This window comes from Megascapheus bottae, chromosome 25, assembly GCF_031878675.1.
Source record: "Megascapheus bottae isolate mThoBot1 chromosome 25, mThoBot2.hap1, whole genome shotgun sequence".
Classification (NCBI taxonomy): domain Eukaryota; kingdom Metazoa; phylum Chordata; class Mammalia; order Rodentia; family Geomyidae; genus Megascapheus; species Megascapheus bottae.
In genome coordinates this window covers 13,339,413-13,364,579 of record NC_143533.1, presented here as the reverse complement: position 1 = coordinate 13,364,579, position 25,167 = coordinate 13,339,413, and the positions used below count along the sequence as shown (strand labels likewise).

General features: G+C 40.5%; 1 protein-coding gene across 1 annotated transcript in view; it reads right to left on the bottom strand.

Annotated features, from left to right (window-relative positions):
• Window positions 1-24,781, bottom strand: part of Adam10 (ADAM metallopeptidase domain 10) — an 88,187-nt gene extending 63,406 nt beyond the window's left edge. Inside the window, exons 1-2 of the mRNA XM_090358318.1 lie at window positions 24,489-24,781; window positions 221-371 (exon numbers count right to left, since the gene is read on the bottom strand). Coding sequence (XP_090214444.1) covers window positions 221-371; window positions 24,489-24,543 — 206 coding nt within the window. The 5' untranslated portion in view covers window positions 24,544-24,781. The remainder of the gene's footprint in view (window positions 1-220; window positions 372-24,488) is intronic.
• Between the last annotated feature and the right edge of the window lie 386 nt (window positions 24,782-25,167).

Genomic DNA, 25,167 nt, shown 5'->3' with positions numbered 1-25,167 from the left:
TGATTCATAAATTCAAAGACATTTAAATTTGACTGTTTCCTTAAAAATATAAAAGGGTAATCTATTTAAAACAAGACTTTTTAAAATGTATACACTGAAATCCAATGGAAGCTGAATTTTCAAGTGTGGATGTTCCCATTAAGAGAAAAAAAATAACAGTATAAATTCATTTTAAAACTGAGTAAAAGCAAGGGTCAGACATAATCACAAATTTACTCACCTTCCATGGGCATGGAAATCTAGACGTAAAAATTGGTCCTCATGTGAGACTGCTCTTTTGGCACGCTGGTGTTTTTGGTGTAATGAGTCCACATTGTAAGATAATCCTTCGTAATGTCTAATGTATTTATTTAGAGGATTTCCATACTGACCTATGAAAAATAGACAAAAGTCTGAATTAGTATCATCTTGAAGGTCTCCCTACCTCTTCCCTTATTGTGCAACTATCTATCAATATGTATGAAACAAGTGTTCTACTAATCCCAGTAGTAATATGAATCCTCCATTGTTTTCACATGTATTTTTTTAAACTTCAATGGTAATTCCAACTATATACAAAAGTTTATCCATTAGCTGTAGATTTGTCTTACATATCTTTCATCTGAAAGTTTGCTTTTATCATATTTTACTTACTAAAAAAAAAACCCTATCTCATTCTTTACTAATTAAAAATAAAACAAAACATCACAGCCGAGGGTGTAGCTTAATGGTAGAGTGCTTGCCTTAGCATGCACGAAGTCCTGGGATTGATTCCTCATTATCACATACATACAAAAAAGCTAGAACTGGTGCTCTGGTTCAAGTGGTAGAGCATTATCCTTGAGAAAGATCAAGAGCAGTGCCCAGGCCCTGAGATCAAGCCCCAAGACTGGCAAATATGTGTGTGTGTGTGTGTGTGTGTGTGTGTGTGTGTGTGTGTGTGTGTATTTTAAACTATTAGGAATAGATTCTCATTCTCTATCTATTAGGACAATCATTTATTTTTTTTCTTTGTTAATATGGTGATTTAAACTGTCAGATTTGTTTATGTTAAACTAACTTTGCCTTCTTGGGATGAGTCTCACTTGGTCAGATTCAATTATTGATCCAACTTTATCTGAAATTTTTATCTGTGTTAATGATACTGGTCTGTAGTTTTCTGGTATTATCTTTGTCGAGTTCAGTACTGGATTTAGAAGTATATGCCATATGACCTGCTAAATCTGAAACTTTGTTAATGACAAGTAGAAAATTCTACATCTGATCTCATGTAAGGGACAATAGTCAAAATACAGAAATACTATAAACAATGTAAAAAACTGTCTTCAAACTATGTATACAAGGTACATAGGAAGCAAAAAAATTTGTTTAGATTTATTTACACACACACGTATTTTAAGGTTTAGAAAAAAAAAACAAGGGGCTGGGAGTTTGGCCTAGTGGTAAAAGTGCTTGCCTAGCATGCATGAAGAGCCAGGTTCGATTCCTCAGTACCACCCACATAGAAAAAAAAAAGCCAGCAGTGGTGCTGAGGCTCAAGTGGTAGAACTCTAGCCTTGAGAAAGTCCAAGGACGGGGCTCAGGCCCTGAGCTCAAGCTCACAACTGGCAAAAAAAACAAAAACAAAAACAAAAACATGTCGGTTCCAAGCAATTTGGATAAGGGATACTCTGTATAAGGACCTGACCTTAGTGTATTGCCAATTTTTCTCCTTGCCCTTTATAAATTTATATATTTCTATTTAAACCTTCAGACTTAAAATTTCATCTAACTAGAAAATTTTCTCCTAGGGAGATTTAAAATAAGAAAAAAGTATGCATTTATATTTTCTAGTGATTACCATCATGCCTTTACATGGGAAACATTTCATATTTCCATCTGGCATCATTTCCCTTCCACAGTGGTGATAAAATTTTTCCATGTATGATAAATTTTTCCACCCATTTTTTTTCTTTGTTTTCAGAAGATATTCTCAACAAACACGGGATTCAAGGTTGACAGCTATAAAGTTTTCTTTTGTTTTTATTTTTCTTAAAAACAATTTTTTTCATTACGTACTTAAAAAAATGATGCTCTAGAGCTAATAATCAAGCCTGTAATCCTAGTTATTAAGAAGGGAGAGATCAAGGGATTAAGGTTCAAGAACAACCCAGGCAAAGTTTGAGAAGATTCCTATTTGGACTAATGACTAAGGGCTGGATCATGTGCCTGCAATGGACTGAAGTTCAGGCAAGCCTGAACATAAAGAAAATAAACAAAAAGGACCAAAGTGGATCAAGTAGTAGAGCACCTTCCTAGAAAGTGTGCTACCCTGTAAAACCCAGTACTGTCAAAAGAAAAAGAAAAAAAGATGAGGGAAAAAGTTGCTCCATCATTTTCACTTGTATTCTTTCTAACAATAAATGATCAGTCCTCCTTATCTCTCTAAATATATGCTGCCTTTTCCTAGTTTGCCCTTAAGGCTTTCCTTTTTACTACTGTCTTTGGGCAATTTATGAGATGCTTTGGTATAGTATTCTTGATATTTCCTAAGCTTTAGTTTACTTACTTCCCAAAGCTGGAAAAGTTTATTCATCACTTCCGCAAAGACTCCAAATACATATATATTGCTCTGTTGAAACTTTTCCCACTCTCCACTGATGGGCTTTTCCTCTTTCTTTCTTTTTTTGTGGGTCTTGGAGCTTGAACTCCCCCTGGGTGCTGTCCCTGAGCTCTTCAGTTCAAGGCTACTGCCCTACCCTTGAGCCAAGCCATGCTTCCCATTTTCTAGAGGTTAAATGGAGATAAAGAGTCTTAGGTCCTTTTGTGCCTGGGCTGGCTTTGAACCTTGATCCTCAGATCTTAGCCTCCTGAGTAGCTAGGATTACAGGCATAAGTTACCGAGCCCCGGCATGACCTGGCATGAGCTAAAATTTTTTTTGTTTCATATTAGAAAATTTCCATCATTGTGTCTGCTATTCCACTAATATTGCACAATGTCTAATCTGTTTTAGTCAAAATATATGCAAATATCCTAGAAATTATGTGTATATATAGTACACACACACACACACACACACACACACACACACACACACACACACACACACACACACATATATATGTAGACACACACATATAGTACATTCAAGATTCAAAAACAAAACTAGAGCCAGGCGTCAGTAGTTCACATCTGTAATCCTGAGCTGAGATCTGAAGACAGCCCAGGCAGGAAAGACCATGAGACCCATCTCCAATTAACCACCAAAAAGCTAGAAGAAGAGCTATGGCTCAAATGGTAGAGTGCTAGTCTTGACCAGAAAATAAAAAACAAAAAAAAGTTCAGAAACAGTGCCCAGGCCCTAAGTTCAAGCCCTAGAATCAACACACACGCACGCACGCAAGCACGCACGTAAAGAATCTTGATAGCAAGCTTATTGCTAATACAATTTGAAGTTTATAGATGAGATGCCAAAGCCCAGAGGAGTTGTGTGCTGTCTCCTGCCACAGTGACTGGACTGGCTTTGGAACTTGGGATAGTGACAACCCAGCTAAGTGGTAGTCTCTCATTCAACTGACTGGTTAATCCTGGGGCAAGAGATTAAGACCCTGACCAAAGGAAGTACCTTGTACCTTACCTATGTTTCCTTAAAAAAATAATAAAAATAAAAATCCGTCTTTTTCTTCAATGCATCAATAGCTTATGATCACAAAAGTAGTCTTGTTTAATTAGTTAATGAAACAATCGTGTTAGTCTGTCAACTATGACAAAGTACTGGGAAAAACAACTTCAGAGTTACAGGTTTCCGTGTACTATGGTGGGAAGGGTATGGCAGAGCAGGGCAGCTACATTAAGGTGGACCGGAAGCAGAGAGAGAGTACCTACACTTGCAAGTTTCCTCTTTCTTCCTCTTTTATTCCATGTGGACTTTCAGGCTAGGGTATGGTGGCTCCCACACTTAGGGAGGTTCTTTCCTCTTAATTCTCTTTGGAGATGCTCTAGCAGATATGTACAGGTGTGTGCTTTACTAATCTCCTAGGTGTTTCTCAATCCAATCAGGTTGATACTGAGACAACCCCAGCATAGCAGACTGGCACCAGCTCCTCTGGGCAAGGTTGTGTAGATGGTTTTCTTTGGTCCTAGATTCCTGACACACACCCTGCTACCCCAGGGGCATGCAGATTCTCTGACTCTTGGACATGGTTCCTGGTGTTTGAAAGTGACATGAAGAGAAGTAAACCAGACTCAAAGGAACATAGGCTCAATGGTTTCCCTCATTTGTCATAATTAGTAGAAACCTTGGGCTCTCCTAGCAGAGATTCACAATAGAACAAAATCTAGATACATAAGGCCATATAGTATGATGCTAAATGTAAGGACCTCCAGGATATAGAAACAAGAGCCATATAATGAGTGATTATTGTCCTTAATGTACTATGTTATCTCTCATCTCTTTTGCTGTCCTTTGGTTATCTTCTATTGTTACAATATTTCACCTTGTTATCTGATATATTTTATATATGCTTAATTGGTTATTTGAAATAGGAGAGGGAAGGGGGGAAATGAAGATGAGCAGGGGGAGGGAGGAGGGAAAAGGGGACCATGACATGAGAAAGGGTATCAATATTTGTGAAATAATGTACCTTCTATCTGGTGAATATAATGTAACCCTTCTATTAATTACAATGAAAGAAAAAAGAAAAAGAAAGTGACATGAAGAAAATCATCAGGAAGCTCTGGACCATCTGACTGCAGTAAGTCACCTCAGGCCTTTGTGTCTGTCCACTTCACCAGCCTATTTTCTCTGCCCACTAACTACAGAACTTGAGTGAATGGTCCATTTGTCTAAATTTAAATTAAGGCTTAGCTCATCTGTGACAGGTGATGATGCTTCTCCATACAATCAAGTTGAGAACTGTGATTAATTGTCTTAACAATAAGACATTAGATAAAATTTATCAAGTACTTGCTATCTGGCAGGTTCTGTACTTCTCTACACTTTTTCATTTAATCCACCTCATAGGCTTATAGTAGAAGAACTGCTTGCCAATTTTAAAGAAAATTGAGGTTTCAGGGATATATAACAAGTCCAAGGTCACAAAGCAAATAAGAGGCAATGGGAAGGAGGTAATTTTAGTTTCAATGATTTTGACACAATCTCTAATACTATTGCCTTCATCATAAGCAGTAGTCACAAGTTATGTTTCTGATGAGACTCCAAAAAAAAAAAAACTGAAAAGAACAAAAAAATCAAAATACAGTACAGGACACAAGCCTTCTTAAAATTGAATTGACATCTACTTTTAAGATGTAGAAAGCCATTTAATAAACTACTAAAAAAGAATGTACCTTTTATAGACAAAAAATGTGTGTATACCTTTGATTTCCACAGCTAGTAATTGCAATTGGCATGATTTACTCCACAGGAGCCCTGGCCAATCTCCAACCCTTACAATACTTACCTCAGTCAGACACCACAAAATTGCCTGTTCCCACATGCAGAGTCTAGACCTACTCAACTGAGATTTGTTCCTATACTTTAGCAACCAGTCAAAAACTTGGAAAGTAGAGACAGAACACAAGTCTTTCATCAAATCACATTGAACCTGCGAACATGCACCCATATCTATTTAAACAAAGCTTAGCCTCTGACCCACTCACTTTTCAGATTTCTCCTTGTGATAAACAATTTCCTGATCTCCCCAGTGTTAAGCTGCCTTTCTACTCCAATTCCTTATCACATACTCAAGCCCTGTCCTTGTTATTTGCTAGATTCTTCCAATCCAGGTTCTATCAATCTGTAGACGGCCTGATACTTACAATATGATCCTTTCTGTAACATTAAACAAATCAAGAGAAATCATGAACTTGGCGAAGTACCACCAGACACAAGTAGAAATCCAAGTTTTGTGTTCCATATAAATCAACATGCACTAGCCAGGCGCCTGTGGCTCATGCTTGTAATCCTAGCTACTTAGAAAGCTGATATCTAAGGATCACGATTAGAATACAGCCTGGGCAGAAAAGTCTGTAAAACTTTTTTTTTCTTTTGGCCAGTCCTGGGGCTTGAACTCAGGGCCTGGGCACTGTCCTTGAGCTTTCTCAAGACAAGCAATCTACCACTTAAGCCAGAGCACCACTTTTGGCTTTTTCTGTGTATGTGGTATAAAGGAATCAAACCCAGAGCTTCGTGTGTGTTAGGCAAGCACTCTACCACTAGGCCACACTCCAGGCCCCAGTAAAACTTTTTTTTTTGCCAGTCCTGGGGCTAAGACTTGGGCCCTAAGCACTGTCCCTGGGCTTTCTCAAGGATAGACCTCTACACTTGAGCCACAGCACTATTTCTGGCCTTTTCTATGTATACGGTACCAAGGTATCAAGCCCAGGTCTTTGCGCATGCTAGGCAAGCATGTTACCAATAGGCCAAACTCCTGGCCCCCAATAAAACTTTTTAATATCCAATTAACCACCAGAAAACAACAAGTGGCATTGTGGCTCAAAGTGGTAGAGCATGAGCCTTGAGCAAAAAAGGCTCTGAGACAGCCCAGGCCCTGAGTTCAAGTCCCAAAACAGACAACAATTTAAAAAAAAAAAGTATACCTACTCAGAAAACTGACCCTAAAAACATAGTTTTTCTCATAAATACTGAAGTATTCTAATGTGATCGCCTATCATCTATTATTTACAAAGCAACTAGGATAATGGAATCCTCCTCCCTTTCATCTTCCTCAAGATTAGCTTGGTATCCCCATAAGCCCCTCAAAATATGTGAAAAGTGCCACACTAATGCCACCCTGTTTGTATTTTGTTTGTGGTACTAGAAATTGAACCCAGGCCTTCACATGTGGTAAACACATGCTCTACCACTAAGCTAAGCTATCCTCCGAGCCCACTTCCACATTAGAAAGGGAACCTGAAAACAACTGGAGGGGTGCTGTCATATATGCCTGAACTTCAGCAAGTAAACATTCTGCTCAATTAGAATCCCAGTCGACCAAGATTATTCAGATCAGAGGTATCCAGTTCATAACACCTGTTTATATGCCTCTGTTCTGGGTACAAATAAGAGATGGGAAGTTTAAATTAGGGGAATGAGGCCAGGAGTTTGGCCTAGTGGTATAGGGCTTGCCTAGCATGCACGAAGACCCGGGTTCGATTCCTCAGTACCACATACATAGCAAAAAGCCAGAAGTGGTGCTGAGGCTCAAGTGGTAGAGTGCTAGCCTTGAGAAAGTCCAAAGACAGTGCTCAAGCCCTGAGTCCAAGCCCAGGACTGGAAAAAAAATAAAAAAATTAGGGGGATGAAACTGATAAGGCTGACATGTACCGAACACAGCCAAGTTTCAGAAGTATGGAGACAGTTATAAACCATGATAAATAACTGACCTCCTTTGTACTTCTATAGCTACACATCTGTTTATCTACTTTTCACACAGCAGGAACAGTAACTGTTCAAGAAAAGTCCAATGATGTCATTTTTCTGCCAAAACCTTCCCCAGTGTCCAGATTCACTTGAAGTCCTAACTAGCTAACGAGGCCGAACAAATGACCCTTGTAAGAGGCTGCATTCCCCTGCCCAACTCCCACATCTCTCTTACCTAGTCTTCTATCACTTTCCTCTTACCTGTGTGCTACAGCTACACAGACTCTTTATTGTCCCTCTGCCTGGAACATCTTTCCCCACAGCACCAATGACTTCTTTTTTTTTTTTTTTTTTTTTTTTTTGCCAGTTCTGGGACTGGGCTCAGGGCCTGAGCACTGTCCTTGGACTTTCTCAAGGCTAGCACTCTACCACTTGAGCCTCAGCACAATTCCGGCTTTTTTTTTTTTTTTTTTGCTATGTATGTGGGGTACTGAGGAATTGAACCCAGGTCTTTGTGCATGCAAGGCAAGCACTCTACCTCTAGGCCAAACTCCCGGCCCAGCACCAATGACTTCTATACTTCATTCAAGTGTAAAAGTTTCTCTACTTTCATCTCAAGTGTGGAAATTGCATTCAGTTTGTCCAAATCTTCTCTGATCATATTATCTGCAAGTGAGTATCTTCATCATTCTCATTCTAATTTCCTACTTTCCTTTTCTTTGTGAGTTCTAACTAACATATATCTCCACCACTACTAACACTAGACAACCAATTCCAAATTCCCTGAGAACAAAGGCTTTGCATTGTTCACTAATTATGTGTCTTCAACACTTAGAACAATCCAGTACAAAAGAGGTGCTCAATAAATATTAATATAAACAATTTCTCAAAGTTTCACAGGAATTTTCATTTTCATTCATATTTATAAAGAAAGACTATGCCTTGCTGATTAAGAGAGTCTTAACTATATCTACCTAACAAGTATGAAGCTCTGAATTCAAGCCCCCAGTAAAACTGAACAGGGTGAGGAATAAACACCATAAACGCATCATTTGAAAATATGTGATCCTATAATACATATACAAGAAGCATCAAACTTTCTAATAAGACTGGCATTTGTAAAATGCATGTTCTTTTAAAAACTTATATACCTAGGACTGGGGGCTTTGACATTTTACTGACAACAGTATATTATTCAACTGATATATTTTGTTATTGTTTTTGCTGTTATTTTTTTTAATGTGGTAAAATTCACATTACGAAAAAACCCAGCATTTTAACCATTCTAGAGTATACAATTTGGTTGGCCATTAACTAGATGAAGCCAAGATTTTGAACAGGATCGTTGACTACTGTGTTAAGGGAACTGAAGGCACAAAGTGGTGAGAACCATTCACCCCTTACCAGAGCCATGGATATTGACTCATGTCAACAAGAAGTAGCAGTGGAGTTAAAGTCAGCATACTTTGAAGGAGAGGCTGACAGGATTTGTTGTGCAAAGTAATGCACACGGTAAAAAAAGAGAGGAATCAAGGATGACTCCAAGTTTTGGATATAAGCAGTTCAAGACTGGAGTTTCCATTTACTGACATGGAAAAGACTAATAAAGTAAAGAAGTTAGAGATGCAGGGGAACAGACGTTTTGTTTGGGGCATGTTATGTCTGAGATGCCCATTAAATATTTAACCAGAGATGTCTGAAGGCAGTTGAGATACTGGAGTCTGGTAGTCAAGAACGATGTCTGGACTAAGCAGAAACATATGGATGTCATCACTAAATTAAGAGGTAATAAAAGTAACTACTAGTACAAACAGAGAAACTATTTCTTCCAAATGTCTGTTACCATTTTAATAAACATATGGTGTGTACACCATAATAGATTATTTTTCTTCATCTACCTTAAATCTTTTATATATATCAAGTAGACTTGTTAAAAAAAAAGTCCAGGAGTGAAAAACAAAACAATAAAAGAGAAATTAGTGTCAACTCTAAATACAGACCTGGGGCAAAATGAACAAAAGAGAAGATGACAAGAACTCAGAATGTGTCCATCATTCTGAACATGGAATTTGGGGAACATAATGCTTGCTCCATTCTCAGAACAGTAACAAGAACAAAAAGATAAGATGCCAACCTTAAAACTCCCTTTATTTTTTCTGCTCCCATGAAACCTCAACCACAGAGAAACAGGTGTTACCACATAATGGTAAAGTATAGAGTAAAATACTCCAATGAGACCAGTTGAAAAGGACAACTTCCCATCAGGAAAGTTTCCAGACAATTTAAGTTTACCTATGTGTCAAATGTTTCAGTTGAACAGTTGATTTTTCTCCCTACTTGCTTAGGCTCAGCCTTAACAATATCTTTAGCAGAATAGGCCAAAATCATGTGATGATCTCAAAATCACATATGGTGCCACTGTTTCTACATGAAAGTTTATAATTTATTCTGTCAGTGTCATCTTTCTTTTTTGGTATTCTATTTTACCTGTACAGAAAAGCTTGCCAACCCAGGCACTAAAAAGTCCTTAAGACTCTTATCTCCAACTAATCACCAGAAAACTGGAACTGTTCTATGGCTCAAGGGCTAGGGTGGTAGCCTTGAACTGAAGAGCTCAGGAACAATACCCAAGCCAAGGGGTAGGGCAGTAGCCTTGAGCTGCCTGGGACAGCACCCTGGTAGGCCCAGAGTTCAGGTCCCATGCCCTAAAAAAAAAAAAGCTTACCATTGGTTCTCTACTTAAAGCAAAAAATAATCAAGGTATCATAATGCACACCTGTAATACCAGCACTCAAGAGTGTGAGGCAGAAAGATTAAGAGTTAGAGGCCAGCCTGAGCTACAGAGAAAGACCTTGTCTAGAAAAAGCAAAAACTAGCCAGGAGTAGTGAGTGGTACATGCCTGTCATCCCAGCACTTAGAAGGCAGTGAAGTAAGAGGACAAGTTTGAAGCCAGTTTGGGCTATATAAGACGACTGTCTCAGGGTGGGGATGGGGGGGAGGGAAATGGGGACCAAGACATGTGAAAGGGTATCAATGTATGGGAATTAATGCACCATCTATCTGGCAAATATCATGTAACCCTTCTATTAATTACAATAAAAAATATATGGAAAAAAGAAGACTGTCTCAAAAAACAATAGTAATAATAATAATAATCTTTTAGTTACATAAGACAATATCCTTGAGAGTTAGACAGTATTTTTCAGGGTACAACTTACTAACAAATAGGTCAGGAAAAACATGAATATATACTAGAATAGTAAAACAAATATAAAAGAAAATAAAGTCATTTATGTAAAAATAGATACAAATGGCAATTTTATTATTTTGTAGTTATAACCATCCAAACAGTGTAAAAATTTTCAAGATCAAAATGTAAGGGAAAATGAAGAATATCAAACAAATGCTTATTTGTAAAACTAGACTGGATCAATACAATGAAGAAAACAGATCACCTTAATTTAAAAAAGAAAAAAAGTTTAACCTGGGGGAAAAGCCAGGCACACACTTGTGACCCTAGCACCAAGGAGGTTAAAGCAGGAGAGTCACAAGTACAAGCAAAAGCTATATAGCAAGACTCATCTTTAAAAAGAAAAAGCACTTAATTGTGGAGCTGTGGGTGTAGCTCAATAGCAAAGCAATTCTCTGAAGTGTGATGCCCTAGGTTTAATCCCTAGCACCATGTATGTGCACACACACACACACACACACACACACACACACACGTACACGGCTTTACATGCATATGTCTCTATGCACATATAAATATATGTATGCCTTTTATATTTGCATAAACACCTTATACTTACACATATGTGTATGTGTTTGGATTTAGAAATGTATGTAAATTTATGTGCACAAATATGTTTGTATGTAAATCTATATATATATATGTGTATACATACTGTGTGTACATGTGCTTAAATCTGTGTGTATTGATCGTACCATATCAAGTGCCCTAAAAACAGTGCCTGGCAGAGTACCAGATGCTAACAATTATTTTCCATATGCCAACAAGAGGCAGAATCATATTTCCATGGAACCCTTCTAGAAAATAAAAGCTTCCTTCTTATCCGTTCATTCTAAAACTTAGAATCATCCACTCCATATGAAGACAGATACCATAGAGTGACAAGAATGGAACTTTCATTAACAACAGGGGTAAAACAACAGTGTAGCCCTCTGATGGTGGATCAATATAATGATATGGGAGTTTCCTCCTCTCTTTATCCAAAAATAAGTTGATTTCTAGTCTTAACAATAGCAGAAGAAGCCGGACACAGTGGCTCAGGCCTGTAATCCTAGCTACTGAGATCTGAGGATCAAGGTTCAAAGCCAGCCTGGGCACAAAAGGACTAGAGATTGTTATCTCCAGTTCACCTCTACAAAATGGGAAGTAGGGCTTGGCTCAAGGGTAGAGCCGTAGCCTTGAGCAGAAGAGCTCAGGGACAGCACCTAGGCCAAGTTCAAGCCCTATGACCCCCCCCGCCAACACACCCACACAGACACACACACACACACACACACACACAAAGCAGAAGAAGCTGGGCATGGTGGTTCATTCCTATAATCTCAGCTACTCAGGAGGCTGAGATCTGAGGATCACTGTTCAAAACCAGCCTGCGCACTAAAGATTGTGAGACTCTATCTCCAATAATCACTAGAAAAGGGGAAGTAGTGCTGTGGCTCTAGGGGTAGGGGGAGAGCCATGGGCTGAAGAGCTCAGGGACAGTGCCTAGGCCCAGAATTCAAGCCCCATGACCCACCAAACAAAAAAAGAAGAGCAGAAGAGAATCTGCAAAACTGTTTTGGTCTTACAAATCTTCCTATTTATACAGAAAAACTTATTAAAATAAATGAGAAGAGGTGTAAAGAATAAGCTAAAGCTGGCACATTTTCATTTTTCAAAAAAATAACTTGTACTCATTTCCAACAGACTTTTCACTTCTACAGCTTCAATACTGGATACTAGGAGAATAAAAGTGCATTTCGTTTCTACTTAAATCATCAACTGCACCTCAAATGTCATACTAATGAGGAAGGGTGAAGCTTGAAAGTTATTCTCACTCTGATCTCAAAGCACCGAGTACGACCCACAAAGTCTCGCCTGTACATCAACAGTAGCCATCCAGGCAGGAATCATTCAGTTTATATTCAGCAGTACTTAAGTGTCTTCAATGCACTCAGATAAGCTGCTTCCTCAACATGACTTCAAACAAGCCCGTATCCATTTCTTCACTGGAAAATCAGTCAAACCATTTCTAGAAGCCAGTATCTCCACTTCCCAGTTACAAGTGAAAGTCTGCGATAGGAGGGTATGCCAAGATTAAAAGCACATTTCAACACACCCACATTTTCAAAGAAGCAAGGCTCTAAAACAAAAACAATAAGGTCACTGACTCAGAAATGAAACTAAGTAGTTCTTTCATACATATAAACTAAAACTATCATAAAGGACACAAAACATGAATGATTTAATTCTACTGGGTATATTACATTTCTACCACTCATAAAACACAATATTAAAAACCCAAAGATGGAACCGTGTACATAGTTTAGCTTTTATATCTATCAGATCTGAAACTCTATTAAAACAATTTTTTTTCCCCAGTTGGTAATGGGAATTGAACACTGGGCCTGAGATCTTCAGCTCAAGGCTACCACCCTACACCTTGAGCCACAGCACCAATTCTGGTTTTCTGGTTGTTAACTGGAGATAAGAGTCTCCTGGACTTTAATGCCTGGGCTGGCTTTGAACAGAGATCCTCAGATCTCAGTCTCGTGAGTATCTAGGATTACAGGGGTGAGCCACCACGTCCAGCAAAAACAATTTCAAATAAACACAGACACAAATACAGGTATGAACCATACAGAGCATTGTAACTTTCAACTGTCTACATTACTCTGGCTTGTACACAAAAAAGGGTATAAGAAAGAATGGAGGGACTGAATTTGATCAAAATATATGCATGTATGGAAATGTCAAATGTAACTCCTTGTACGATTATTATACACTAATAAAAGGTAAAATAACTTTTAAAAAAGTGAAGGTTCTGGGAGTTTGGCCTAGTGGTAGAGTGCTTGCCTAGAATGCATGAAGACCCGGGTTTGATTCCTTGGTACCATATACATAGAAAAAGCCAGAATGGTGCTGTGGCTCCAGTGGCAGAGTGCTAGTCTTGGGGGAAAAAGCCCAAGGAAAGTGCTGAGGCTCTGAGTTCAAGTCCCAGGACTGGCCAAAAAAAAATTAAAGTGAAGAAAAAAGAGGCTCCAGTCACCACTCCACTATTTTCTATCCACCCCCCACCCCACACATACACACCTCATTACCTCTTGGTTGAGAATCACTGCACTAGAGTTTGCTATACAACCCCACCCACTACATGGTCTACTCTTCCAAGGGACCCTGAAATTAACAGGACATTCCTGCTATCATTTGGGTAAAAATATATTTTAGAGGGTAACAGAATAATTAAGTTTATAACATTATGATAGATATGAAGTTCTGGTTTCAGAAACAGTTCAAAAATATAAAGGATTTCCAGGTTCCAAAACTGGCAAGAAAACTGTTCTCTTACCTCTGCTGGATTAAATAAAACACCTCACTCTATTATTACATATTTTAGATTCTGATAATAATACAATGGACTGATAAGGAAGGTCACTTTCGGATTACAAGAACACTCTTTGTAAGCCAGGCACTGGTGGTTCACACCTGTAATCTTAGCTACTCAGGAGGCTGACATCTGAGGATCGTGGTTCAAAGCCACCCAGGCAGAAAAGTTCATGAGACTCTTATCTCCAATAAACTACTCAGAAAAAGCCAGACGTGGCACTGTGGCTCAAGTGATAGAGAACAAGCTTTGATTCCAAGAGGCTCAGAGACAGCACCCAGGTCCTGAGTTAAAGGCCCAAGACCATCCTGCACCCAAAAAGAACACCTAATTTTAACAAAAATTATGATTACTTTTAGATTCATATAATGAAGTTACCTCCATACACAGTAATGGTCAGTACTTGGAAGCCTGCTTCAACAGAATACAAACGCTATGAATGAAAATGGATATATAACATCTATTCAGAAGTCCAGTCCACTTATCCCAATAAATGTACTTAGCAACCGGTGGAGTTAATAAAGCCATTTATTATAAATCTATATACAAGCGAGGCATTGTGCTAGATTCTAGTACAAAGACTAAGCATAAAATCACTTCCTTCTGGGAAATTCCCATTGTAATAAAAGATCCTGATCAGGAAATTCACCATAAAGCAGTTTCAAGGCAAAAGCTATGATAGCTATAAGACAGGAAAAAAATTAAGCAGAAATAAGATTAACATATTTTCGAGTCATTTTACTTATAAATACTGTGTCTAAGCTGGACTCTCATCATTCGTGCCTGTAATCCTAGCTACTCTGAAGGATGAGATCTGAGGATCACGGTTCAAAGCCAGCCCAGGCATTAAAAAGTCCATGAAACACTTATCTCCAATTAATCACCAGAAAACCGGAAGTGGTGCTGTGACTCAAGAGGTAGGGCAGTAGCCTTAAGTAGAACTGCTCAGGGATAGCACCCAGGCCCTGAGCTCAAGTCCCATGACCACCAAAAAAGAAAAGAAAAAAAGAAAGACAGAAGTGAAGCTGTGTGGCTCAAGTGGTAGAGCCCTACCTGTAAACAAAAAAACTCCGAGTTTAAGTCCAGGACTGGCAAAAAGTCTACTTTGCGCACATTTTTTTTTTTTTTTTGGTGGAGGGTGGGGAGAGTCCTGGAGCTTGAACTCAGGGCCTAGGCACTGTCTCTGAGCTTTTTTTGCTCTCATGGCGTTTCTAATGGCTTTCTCGTTTATTTGATACTGAGGAATCAAACCCAGGGGATCATGCACACTAGTCAAGCAATCTATCACTAAGTCACATTCCCAGCCCCTACATGCTCATTTTAACACGTTATTTTTAGAGGACGCAAAACTCTACAAATAGTATGATGTAAATTCATGATGGGCATTTCAAAAGACTAAATGATTAATATTAGAAAGGCATAAAAGTCAGATATGGTAGTGAATGCCTATAATTTTAGCACTCAGGGTGTAAAGCAAAAGGACTGCAAGTTTAAGGCTAGCTTGGATTATATAGAGAAACCATGCTGTGGGCTGGGAGTCTGCCCTAGTGATAGAGTGCTTGCCTAGAATGCACGAAGACCCAAATCTGATTCCTCGGTACCACATACATAGAAAAAGCTGAAAATGGGACTGTGACTCAAGTGGTAGAGCTCTAGCCTTGAGAAAGCCCAAGGACAGCACTCAGGCCCTGAGTTCACACCCCAGAACTGGCAATTAAAAAAAAAAAAAAAAGAAGACGAAGAAGAAGAAAAAACATGCTGCAAAAAAAAGAAAGGATGAAACTGTGTTGGAAAAGGAATTATAGGCTTTCTTAAATTCTATTTTCTCCCATCCAAGTACTAACCAGGCCCGACCCTGCTTAGCTTCCAAGATCAGATGACATCGGGCGCATTCAGGGTAGTATGGCCATAGACTTTTCTAATATTTAATAATGATATTCCAATATTCCAAATACTAAGAGTTATCTGTATTTTGATTTGAAAGGTTCGATATAAAGATAAAATGTATATACAAAACAATGAAGTATTATTCTGCCATAAAGACTAAAATTATGTCATTTTTCAGGAAAATAAACAGAACTACAGATCAACATGTTAAGCAAAATAAGCCAGACTGAAAAAGACAAATAAATACATTGTCTCTCTTTCACATTCAGAATCTAAAGTTTAAAAAATGTGAGTAACAAGTATAAAAATACAGGAATTGTCTGGAGGTATAACCAGCAGGAGAAGATAAAAGGAGAGGGCAAAGGGGGATGAATATGATTCAAATACTCTGTACATATTTAAGAAAACAGCAATGAAAGCTAGGCGTGGTGGCTCATGCCTATAATCCTAGCTACTCAGGAGGCTGAAATCTGACGATCACGGTTCAAAGCCTGCCCGGGCACAAAAGGACCTGAGACTCTTATTGCCAATTAACCTCTAGACAAAATGGGAAGTGGGGGTTGGCTCAAGAGTAGGTCGGTAGCCCTGAACTGAAGAGCTCAGGGACAGCACCAAAGCCCTGAGTTCAAGCCCCATGACCCACAAAAAAAGAAAAAGAAAAGAAAAGAAAATAGAGCAATGAAATTTTTAAAAATTGTTTTGAGGGGTCAGGAGTATGGCCTAGTGGTAGAATGCTTGCCCAGCCTTCACAAAGCCCTGCATTTGATTCCTCAGTACCACATACACAGAAAAAGCTGGAAATGGCACTGTGGCTCAAGAGTGCTAGCCTTGAGCAAGACATGTCCAAGGACAGTGCCCAGGCCCTGAGTTCAAGCCCCAGGACTGGGAAAAAAATTGTTTTGAAAATATAGCACATAGAAAAGATAATAATGGGGAATTGTGTTTCCCATATATCTAGTCACAAATTATTGAAGAGTTGTACAGAATATTTCAGGAGTTTACAAGCATGACAACCATGCCAACTCACCAACTTCTAGCTACACTCAAAATCTTAAGACATATTCAACTTCAAAGACTACAGTCTTCAAAGTTTCATGAAACTACACTCTCTCCAATGTAAAAGCCTCTAAGATCTAAATTCAACACAATGAGCCCTCAACAAATTTTATAAGCCTCACATTAAACATTTGCCAAGTTTTTCTAGTTTTCCTTCCATATCATTTCTTTTTCTATATTTACTTCTACAATAACTAAGACTCAATCACCCAGTTCACTAACTGGCTATTCTTTATTGTACCATATCTCAACTCCTCAAAATAGAGAGCAACCAACATTCCATAATAGTTATCATGCCTAGAAACAGATCATGAAAATCCTGGTTACCATGACTGTTAGCATTTCTAATTTCCTGTCATAGCCAAATATGCCAGGCAAGGAAATCTATATGCACTTTACTATAACCACATGATCTCTTTTATCCAAAAGTCCTTCCTCAACTGCCTGATGTCCCTGCAGCTTAGTGAATCTTTGTTTCACCTGCAACTACAATATTGGAACTGGAACTATATACATATATACATTTATTTGCTTGTTTGTTTTGCCAGTCCTGGGGCTTGAACCCAGGGCCTGGGCACTGTCCCTGAGCTTCTTTTTGCTCAAGGCAAGCCCTCTACCTCTTGAGCCACAGTGCTACTTCTGACTTTTTTGAGTAGTTTATTGGAGATAAGAGCATCTCAGACTTTCCTGTCTGTGCTGGCTTCCAACCATGATCCTCAGATTTCAGCCTCCTGAGTAGGTAGAATTATAGGTGTGAGCCACCAGTGCCCTGCTGGCAACTATCTATTTTATATCCTGGCATTTCATCTACTCTGATAAATTCAGGCATTTTTTTAAAAAAACTTTTCTTCTCATTCAACACTGCGGCTTCCTAACTCAACCAGCCAGATCTACAATAATCCCTGGTGTCTGACCAGCATTGTTCTCACTGCACAGCTTACATAGTTTACGTGGAACTGTCATAGCCTCAGATGCTGTTTGCCCAGTAGCAAAAGAACTCAGTAGCAAAAGAAGAGTTGGTCCTCTGAGACTGTTCTCAGCCTTGCTGTCTGTGAAACCCACTTGTGTCAGGCATAGATTCAGGGGTATAAAAGCAATACTTTCACAGGATAGGAGAGCAAGGTGGATACCCTGGAGGAAATCTAGCTGGTAGGATCAGTAAGTCATTTCTCTACTTGATCCTTAACATTGCTTTCTCTGCCTTAGTGTAAAACTGAAAGCTGGACTTAGAATTACCACTGCTAAGCAGTATTCTCTGATGCTATGCTTTGAATCTTAGATTCTACTTTCACCTCCAAGATTGGCTGAAACATTTCTTTAAATAAAATTATTGGGTTTTTTCCTGACTGGCAAAAAAAAAAAATTACCACTGCTAGATGTTATTTCAGAAAGAGCAGACTTTTCAGAATTGCTTGAAAGAATCATTACAAGCCATTAAACAAATCTATACCTCCTAAAATCAACACAAACAAACCCAACAACAACAAAACCAAACACCAGACTCTTTACCAAGTTGGTCACATGCCTGCCTATGTGAACATTACTACAATGTGGAAGGTTTGCCTCAGTGATTTTGAGTTTGAGGCTCAGATTTGAAACCACAATGTTTCTCTGCTCACAGTCTTTCCTATTTACAATGTATCTACCCCAATGAGTGTTCACACAGGCTTCTCACTGAAACTGTGTTAGCAACTATGCCAATAATTGCTGCTGCCTTACACCAACACTCTCCACACACACAAAGTATATGGTTGGTACTTCACAGACACTATATTTTAAATGAGGCCATTCCAAAAATATATCCCTGCAAGGAGGCATTTTTCTGTAATCCCAGATACCTGGAAGGATGAGATAGGAAGATCACTTGAAACCCCAAGTTTGAGAACACACTGAAACCAAAAACAAAATACACACACACACTTTCTAACCATCGTAACATAGTTAAAAGACAAGGGCTGAGGGGTCTAGTTCAGTGATGGGACATAAGATCCCAGACTATCACCAAAAAAAAAAAAAGTGAACAAACAAGAAAGACATCGAACTTAAATACAATTAAAAAAAAAAAAAACAAAACCTGGAACACAGAGGTACTGTATGCAAACTACATGCAAAGTAAAAATAAAAGCAAACACAGAATCAGGACCCTTTGCCATCTACCTTTTACTGAATTTCCTAAAGTACAGAGGGAAAAAAAATGTTTTCTTAATTTGCAGCTTACATTCCTTTAGATAGTATTACAATTGTACATTGTAGGTATGTTGAGTATCAATAATGTAGCACATTAGTTTAAAACCATAGTACTCATGACTCAGGTCTAAGACTTGGCTTTATCTGTTGTGTCTTCCAGGTTATTCATCAGTTTGCACTCTATCCTGCCCCACTCTATCAAGAAGCACATGAGTACAACTTTACCCCAGTTGTTCAGAGGGACTAAAACACCTCCAACACTGAACTCTACAAAGAGAAAACACAGACATTAAAAACAAAAAAACAAAAAACAGCAAAACTACCTAGACTTATACTTTCTCCATGGAAGAGTTGAAACTTAATTATTTCTACTTCACATGCAAGTATGATTTTTTAGCAAGGGGGGGGAGAAGCGGTGGAATTAGAAACTAATTAGAAGGTGGCATCCTCAAGGTTTTTAAGGGACCCAAGGAACAGAACCAAAAAGTTGACATAATGTTAAAATTAGGTATAAAACTCAAAAGCATAATTAGAATAAATTTAGAAAAATGATAAATTGCCAATACATTCCAGAAAAAAAAACTTAGAAACAATACAGTCCCCAAACTAAGTTTTCCTCAAACATTTAAGCCAAGACTAAATTCAATCTGCTTTCAGATGACAGTAAACAATACATTCTAGAAAAACTACCTAAAATAGCCAAAACTTTGTCTGTTCTCAGAGACTTATTACACAGGAATTTTCAAATTATCGAAAAATGTAACTCTTAAATACATTGCTTACTTCATTTCCTTCATTTCAAAAGCAGAGTTTCTGCTTATATCCCAAAGAGAAAGGGCTAAATTGGTTTCTAGTCTATGGCCCTCAACTAATTTTTTCTGTGTTTCTTATCCATCCCAATAAAAAAGAAATGGTCTCTTTTTCTCACTGAGATAAAGAGATGTGGTGAAATCATAACCCATCACTTTTTCTTAAAAATCTTCATGAGCCAGGCACTGGTGGCTCATGCCTGTAATCCTTCTTACTCTGGAGGCTGAACTCTGAGGATTGTGGTTCAGAGCCAACCAGGGCAGAAAAGTCCCTATTTCAAAAACCCCAAAACCAGAAGTGGTGCTATGGCTCAAAGCAGTAGGACACTAGTCTTGAGCTAAAGAGTTCAGGGACAGCACCCAGGCCCAGAGTTCAAGCACCACAACCAACAAAAAACACAATCTACAAACTGTTTTCCACAGGTTGAATATCCCTTATCCAAAACATGTGATGCTAGAAGTTTTTCAGATTGTGGAATATTTGCATCACCTCTAGTAAGTGAGCATCCTATCTCTGAAAACCTAAAATCTAGACTGTTCCTATTTCCAGATAAGGGAAATTCAACTTACAAAAACAAGGTGTGTGTGTGTGTGTGTGTGTGTGTGTGTGTGTGTGTTTGGGTGTGAAGCCCACCCAGCAAAATACTTGTCTTACATGTGTGAAAGCCCTGCCACCAAAAAAGAAAAAAAAAAAAAACAAGCTTGAGTGACCAATACATAAAATTCACAAACATTATACTGGGCACCAGTAATACTAGCTAGTCAGGAGATCAAAGGACTGAGGTTAAAAGCCAGCCCATTCCAGGCAGGAAAGTCCATGAAATTCTTCTCTCCAATTAAACACCAAAAAGCTGGAAGTGGTGCTCACCTGATTAAGAACACCACCCTTGAGCCAAAAAGCTAAGGAAGAGCAACCCAGGTCCTGACTTTAAAAGAAAAATAACAAAAACAAAAAATATTGCAAATCCTCTGGCATGATTTGCACTTCTATTTCACCACTGAGCAGTAGATGATGCTGGAATACTTATCCCTTCAAGCTGCCATTTGCTCAATTGTAAAGTATTGTCCTAGCTCATAAGTGTCGAAAAGTGAAATTTCCAGAACAGCTTCAGATGTACAACAGACATCAGAGAAATGTCCTTTACACACATATCCCACACACTTAGCCCTAGCGATTAGGAAAACTTAAGTGAATCAACACCATACACCTGTGACAGTCTTAAGACGTCTGAAATAAGCTGAAATAAGCAGTGCCTGCCATGCCCAGGCCCTCAACCCCTGCCAATGGAGGTCCTATCCATACACAGAGAAGATATTGTTCAAGGAGAGGATAGCTAGAAATGGGTCTTCTTGAGGTGACAAGAGCTTTTACTGAACTTTTGAACTCTAATTAAAGAGATGGAGCCAGAGCTCCTTACAAAGACTTCTTTCCTTAATCTCAGAGACACTAACTTGCTGTTAGAAGTTAGAAAAAATAAGCTTTAAGCTTAAGCTTTAATAATCAATTCTTTTGGCCATACTTCCAGATCACCCATTTCTACAGTGCGTGGTAAGCAGACCACTTACACCACGTTTCTTTCATACAGAAGTATATCGTACTCCAACTATTTCATACGTGACTTTATCACACCAAAGCATTATATATCATTTATTACTACAACTAAAATACCTTTTGATTTGTCAAACACTTCAAGTAAAAAATAAATAAATACACCCAGCAGGCCAGTGATGACTTATGTCTAAAATTCTACCTGCTTCAGAGGCTGAGATCTGAATACTACAAGTCAGCCGAGCAGACCAATCTTAAAGACTCATCACTGGTTTACCTGCAAAAAAAAAGCCAGAAGTGAAGGTATGGCTAAAGTGGTAGAATGCCAGAAATTAAGGAAGCCAGGCAAGATAGGATGGCTAGGTGCTCAAGTCCCTATACCAGCTACTAGAAAGGAAGATCACTAGGGTCTACAAAGTGCTGGAGATGGTGCTCCGTGGTAGAGTGCTTGTCTATTAAGTGCAAGACTCTGAGGTTGAGTGCTTAAGTAACTTGGGAACACCACTAGACCTAGTCTTTTTTTTTTTAAATGTAATATACACACACCTACAATTTTAACCCTTGTCTAATCCGTAAAGTTCCAAACAATAAAGTATTATTTAGGGGCCAGGAGTTTGGCCTAGCGGTTAAAGTGCTTGCCTAGCATGCATGAAGACCCAGGTTCGATTCCTCGGTACCACATACATAGAAAAAAGCCAGAAGTGGTGCTGAGGCTCAAGTGGTAGAGCTCTAGCCTTGAGAAAGTCCAAGGACAGTGCTCAGGCCCTGAGCTCAAGCCCAGGACTGGCAAAAAATAAATAAATAAATAAATAAATAAAGTATTATTTATAATTTATTAAATAAGGATATGACACTTGTTGAACTATAGAAACAGGTATTCCATCCTTTTACAAAGATAATACAGATGGGCCATGTTAGAATAAACATTGTTAGGAAATTTTGTTTCATGATTCTAAACTCAATTTTAATTCTCCTTTCCAGCTTTCCAGACCAAAATAGGTATGAAAACATTCAGTGACTGATAAGATTGGAAAGGGAAAAAGCAACTAGTAGTTTATTAACCTGAAGGATTTATACTTTTAAATTAAATCTGTATCTGTATAATCTCCTAATCTCATAGAAAACATTAATTTAACTCACCTGCTAAAATCAATATATATTCAATTTGAATGTACTCAAACTTACACCTCACAAACATCTTGCAAAACAACCAAAGTTGTTCCATAAAATTACAAATATGACCATGCACTCAAAAATTACAACTTGAAGGGTGGTAAAAGACATGCCTAGCAAGCTCAAGGTCCTGAATTCAAAGCTCAGGACTAAATGTCTGTGTAAGGGTGTTAATTTATTTTTTTGGGGGGGTCATCAGTTTCTGCTTTCAACCTCTAATAAAAGGCACTACTCATTAATCATGTAAAGTGTCCCCTGTCCTGTTTGTCTTTTATTACTTCGTGGAGAATAGTGTCTAACTCCTGACTATAATCACACAAAGTAAAAACAGCCAGACAAGTGTTGGAAACCACAAAAATTAAAACAGAAATACAAATATTAAATGCAAGAATTCCTGTGAAGTCTCCAATTTTGATCACTTTAAAACTAACCATGAATTCTCAGCTTTGGGTCTAAAATGTGCATTTAACAAACGGAAGACTACAAACAACAAAAGTCTGCCTACACAATACCAGCCACAGACTAAGCAGAAACAGCATAGAAGTATGCCTGGCCTTGCAGTCTTAAGTCAAGGGGACAAAGGGATACAACAGAAGAATACAATACTTGAATGATCAAATTAGGCTACAGACAGTTACTCACGCCAAGCGTTCAAATCAATGCTTTAAGGATATTTTAAGGATAAGCCTACTTTAAGGATTTCAAGTCTACTTCGGGACAAGTCAAAAGCTTACCTAAAATAAACCATCTCACGCAGAGCAAAACAATGCCACGGGAAATTAAACATCACTGTTCTTCAAAACTTGAGTCACCCAGAAATGACACTCCAGGCCAATGTACCTCCAATGGGGGGGAGGGGGAGGAAGAAGACCATTGTTATGACAATCCACGGAACTGCACCTGCAAGTTTTCTTAAACTCTGCAAGTTGGGTCACCTCCACGGTCCATCCTCTCAGCTCCAAAGAGATCCAACAGATCACGGAACACCCCGAGACGACTTGCCCTTCACCCCAACAAATCCTTTCCCCTGGGCGACAGAAATGTTTACCCTCAGCACAAAACACACCCTCCTGAGTTCTCACACACTCTCTCTCTCCCCAAAACACACTAGGGGCGGCTCGATACCCGGTCAAACCCGGGACACCAAGCACTCGTGCGGGACGAGCGGGCGCTGACGGCCGCCACTCCACCGGCGACCCCACCGCGGATGGGGGAAGGGGGGAGGAGGCGGCGAGGGGGGGGAACGGTCTGGATCGTCGCGATCGGGACCGAACAATACAACGAGCCGGGCCGCACACATCGCCAACTTCCCACGAGCCTGCGCGGAGGAGCGGACTCTCCTGGCATCGGCCACCCGGTCCGAGGGGCAGGAGAGGAAGGTGAGGAGGGCGAGCGAGGGCGGCGAGGCAACGACAGCCCCGCGACAGCTGTCCGCGCCCTCAGGAAGGTTTGCGGACGCCCGGCCTGGGTTTCCACGGACGACCCGGATCTCCCCGACTTTGCTTCTCCCCTGTCACCGGGGAAGGGGGGTTGGGGGGGAGAGAAAAGAAGAGGAGGAGGAGGAGGTGGGGGAGGAGAAGGAAGGACCGCGGGGGGAACGTGAGGGGGGGGGAAGGCCTCGTTGGAGGCTCGCAGCCGCCTCTGCCCGCCACCGCTGGGAACGCGGTCGGGGCGCGGGGGACAATAGCGAGCGGGGAGCGCGGCGCGCCCGAGTGGCGCCGCCGGCCGGCCGGGCTGACTGACTGACGCGCCCGCCGCGCGCCGCGCCTGGGCTCTGCTCGGCCCGGGCTCCGCTCCACCGCCGCGGTCCGCGGGGCTCCGCGGCGCTTGTGGAGATGGTGGTGGGGGGAGTCGGAGAAGGGGGACGAGGACGGGGTGGTCGTGTCTCACCTCCCAGCCCCGCCGCCCACGACAGAAGCAGAATTAACACTCTCGGCAACACCATCTTCCGCCCGCCGCCGCCGCCGCCTCCTCACGGGTTAACAGCAGCACATCGATCCGGAGGGAGAAGCTGGAAGGGGCTTGGTCCGGAGCCGCCGCGGGAAGCCGGGACCTCCCCCGGCAGGAGATACGCCGAAGCACCTCCCTCTCGCTCCACTTCGGGGGCCGGCAACGCTCCCGAGCTCCACCAAAACAGGGACCTCCCTCCCCCTCCTCCGTTTCCTTCCTCCCTTCCCCGTTTCCCTTCCCTCCCTCCTCCTGGCCTCGTCTCTTTCTCCCTCCTCCCTTCTTTCTCCCCCGCCCCCCTCGCCCCACCGTGTCTCGGACCTCCGCCTCCTTCCTCATCACGTGACACATCTGCACCCAATCCGCACGCGAGGCCGCGCCCCTACCTCCCGCTCCACCCCCTCCCCCAGGCGCCCCAGGGCCGCGCGCGTGCGCACAGCGCCCATTTCCCCGGCTGCTCGGGCCCGCCGCCGCTTCCTGTCCGCCGGCGGACAGCTGGGATTGAGTTTAGGAGGCGGGGTTTGTGGGCGGGGTCTCTTCTGGCCCCGCCCCCGGGACGGGATGCCTGGTTCCCGGTGTGAAAGCTCTAGGGTGAGTCTTACAGGTGCTGAGGACCTCACCT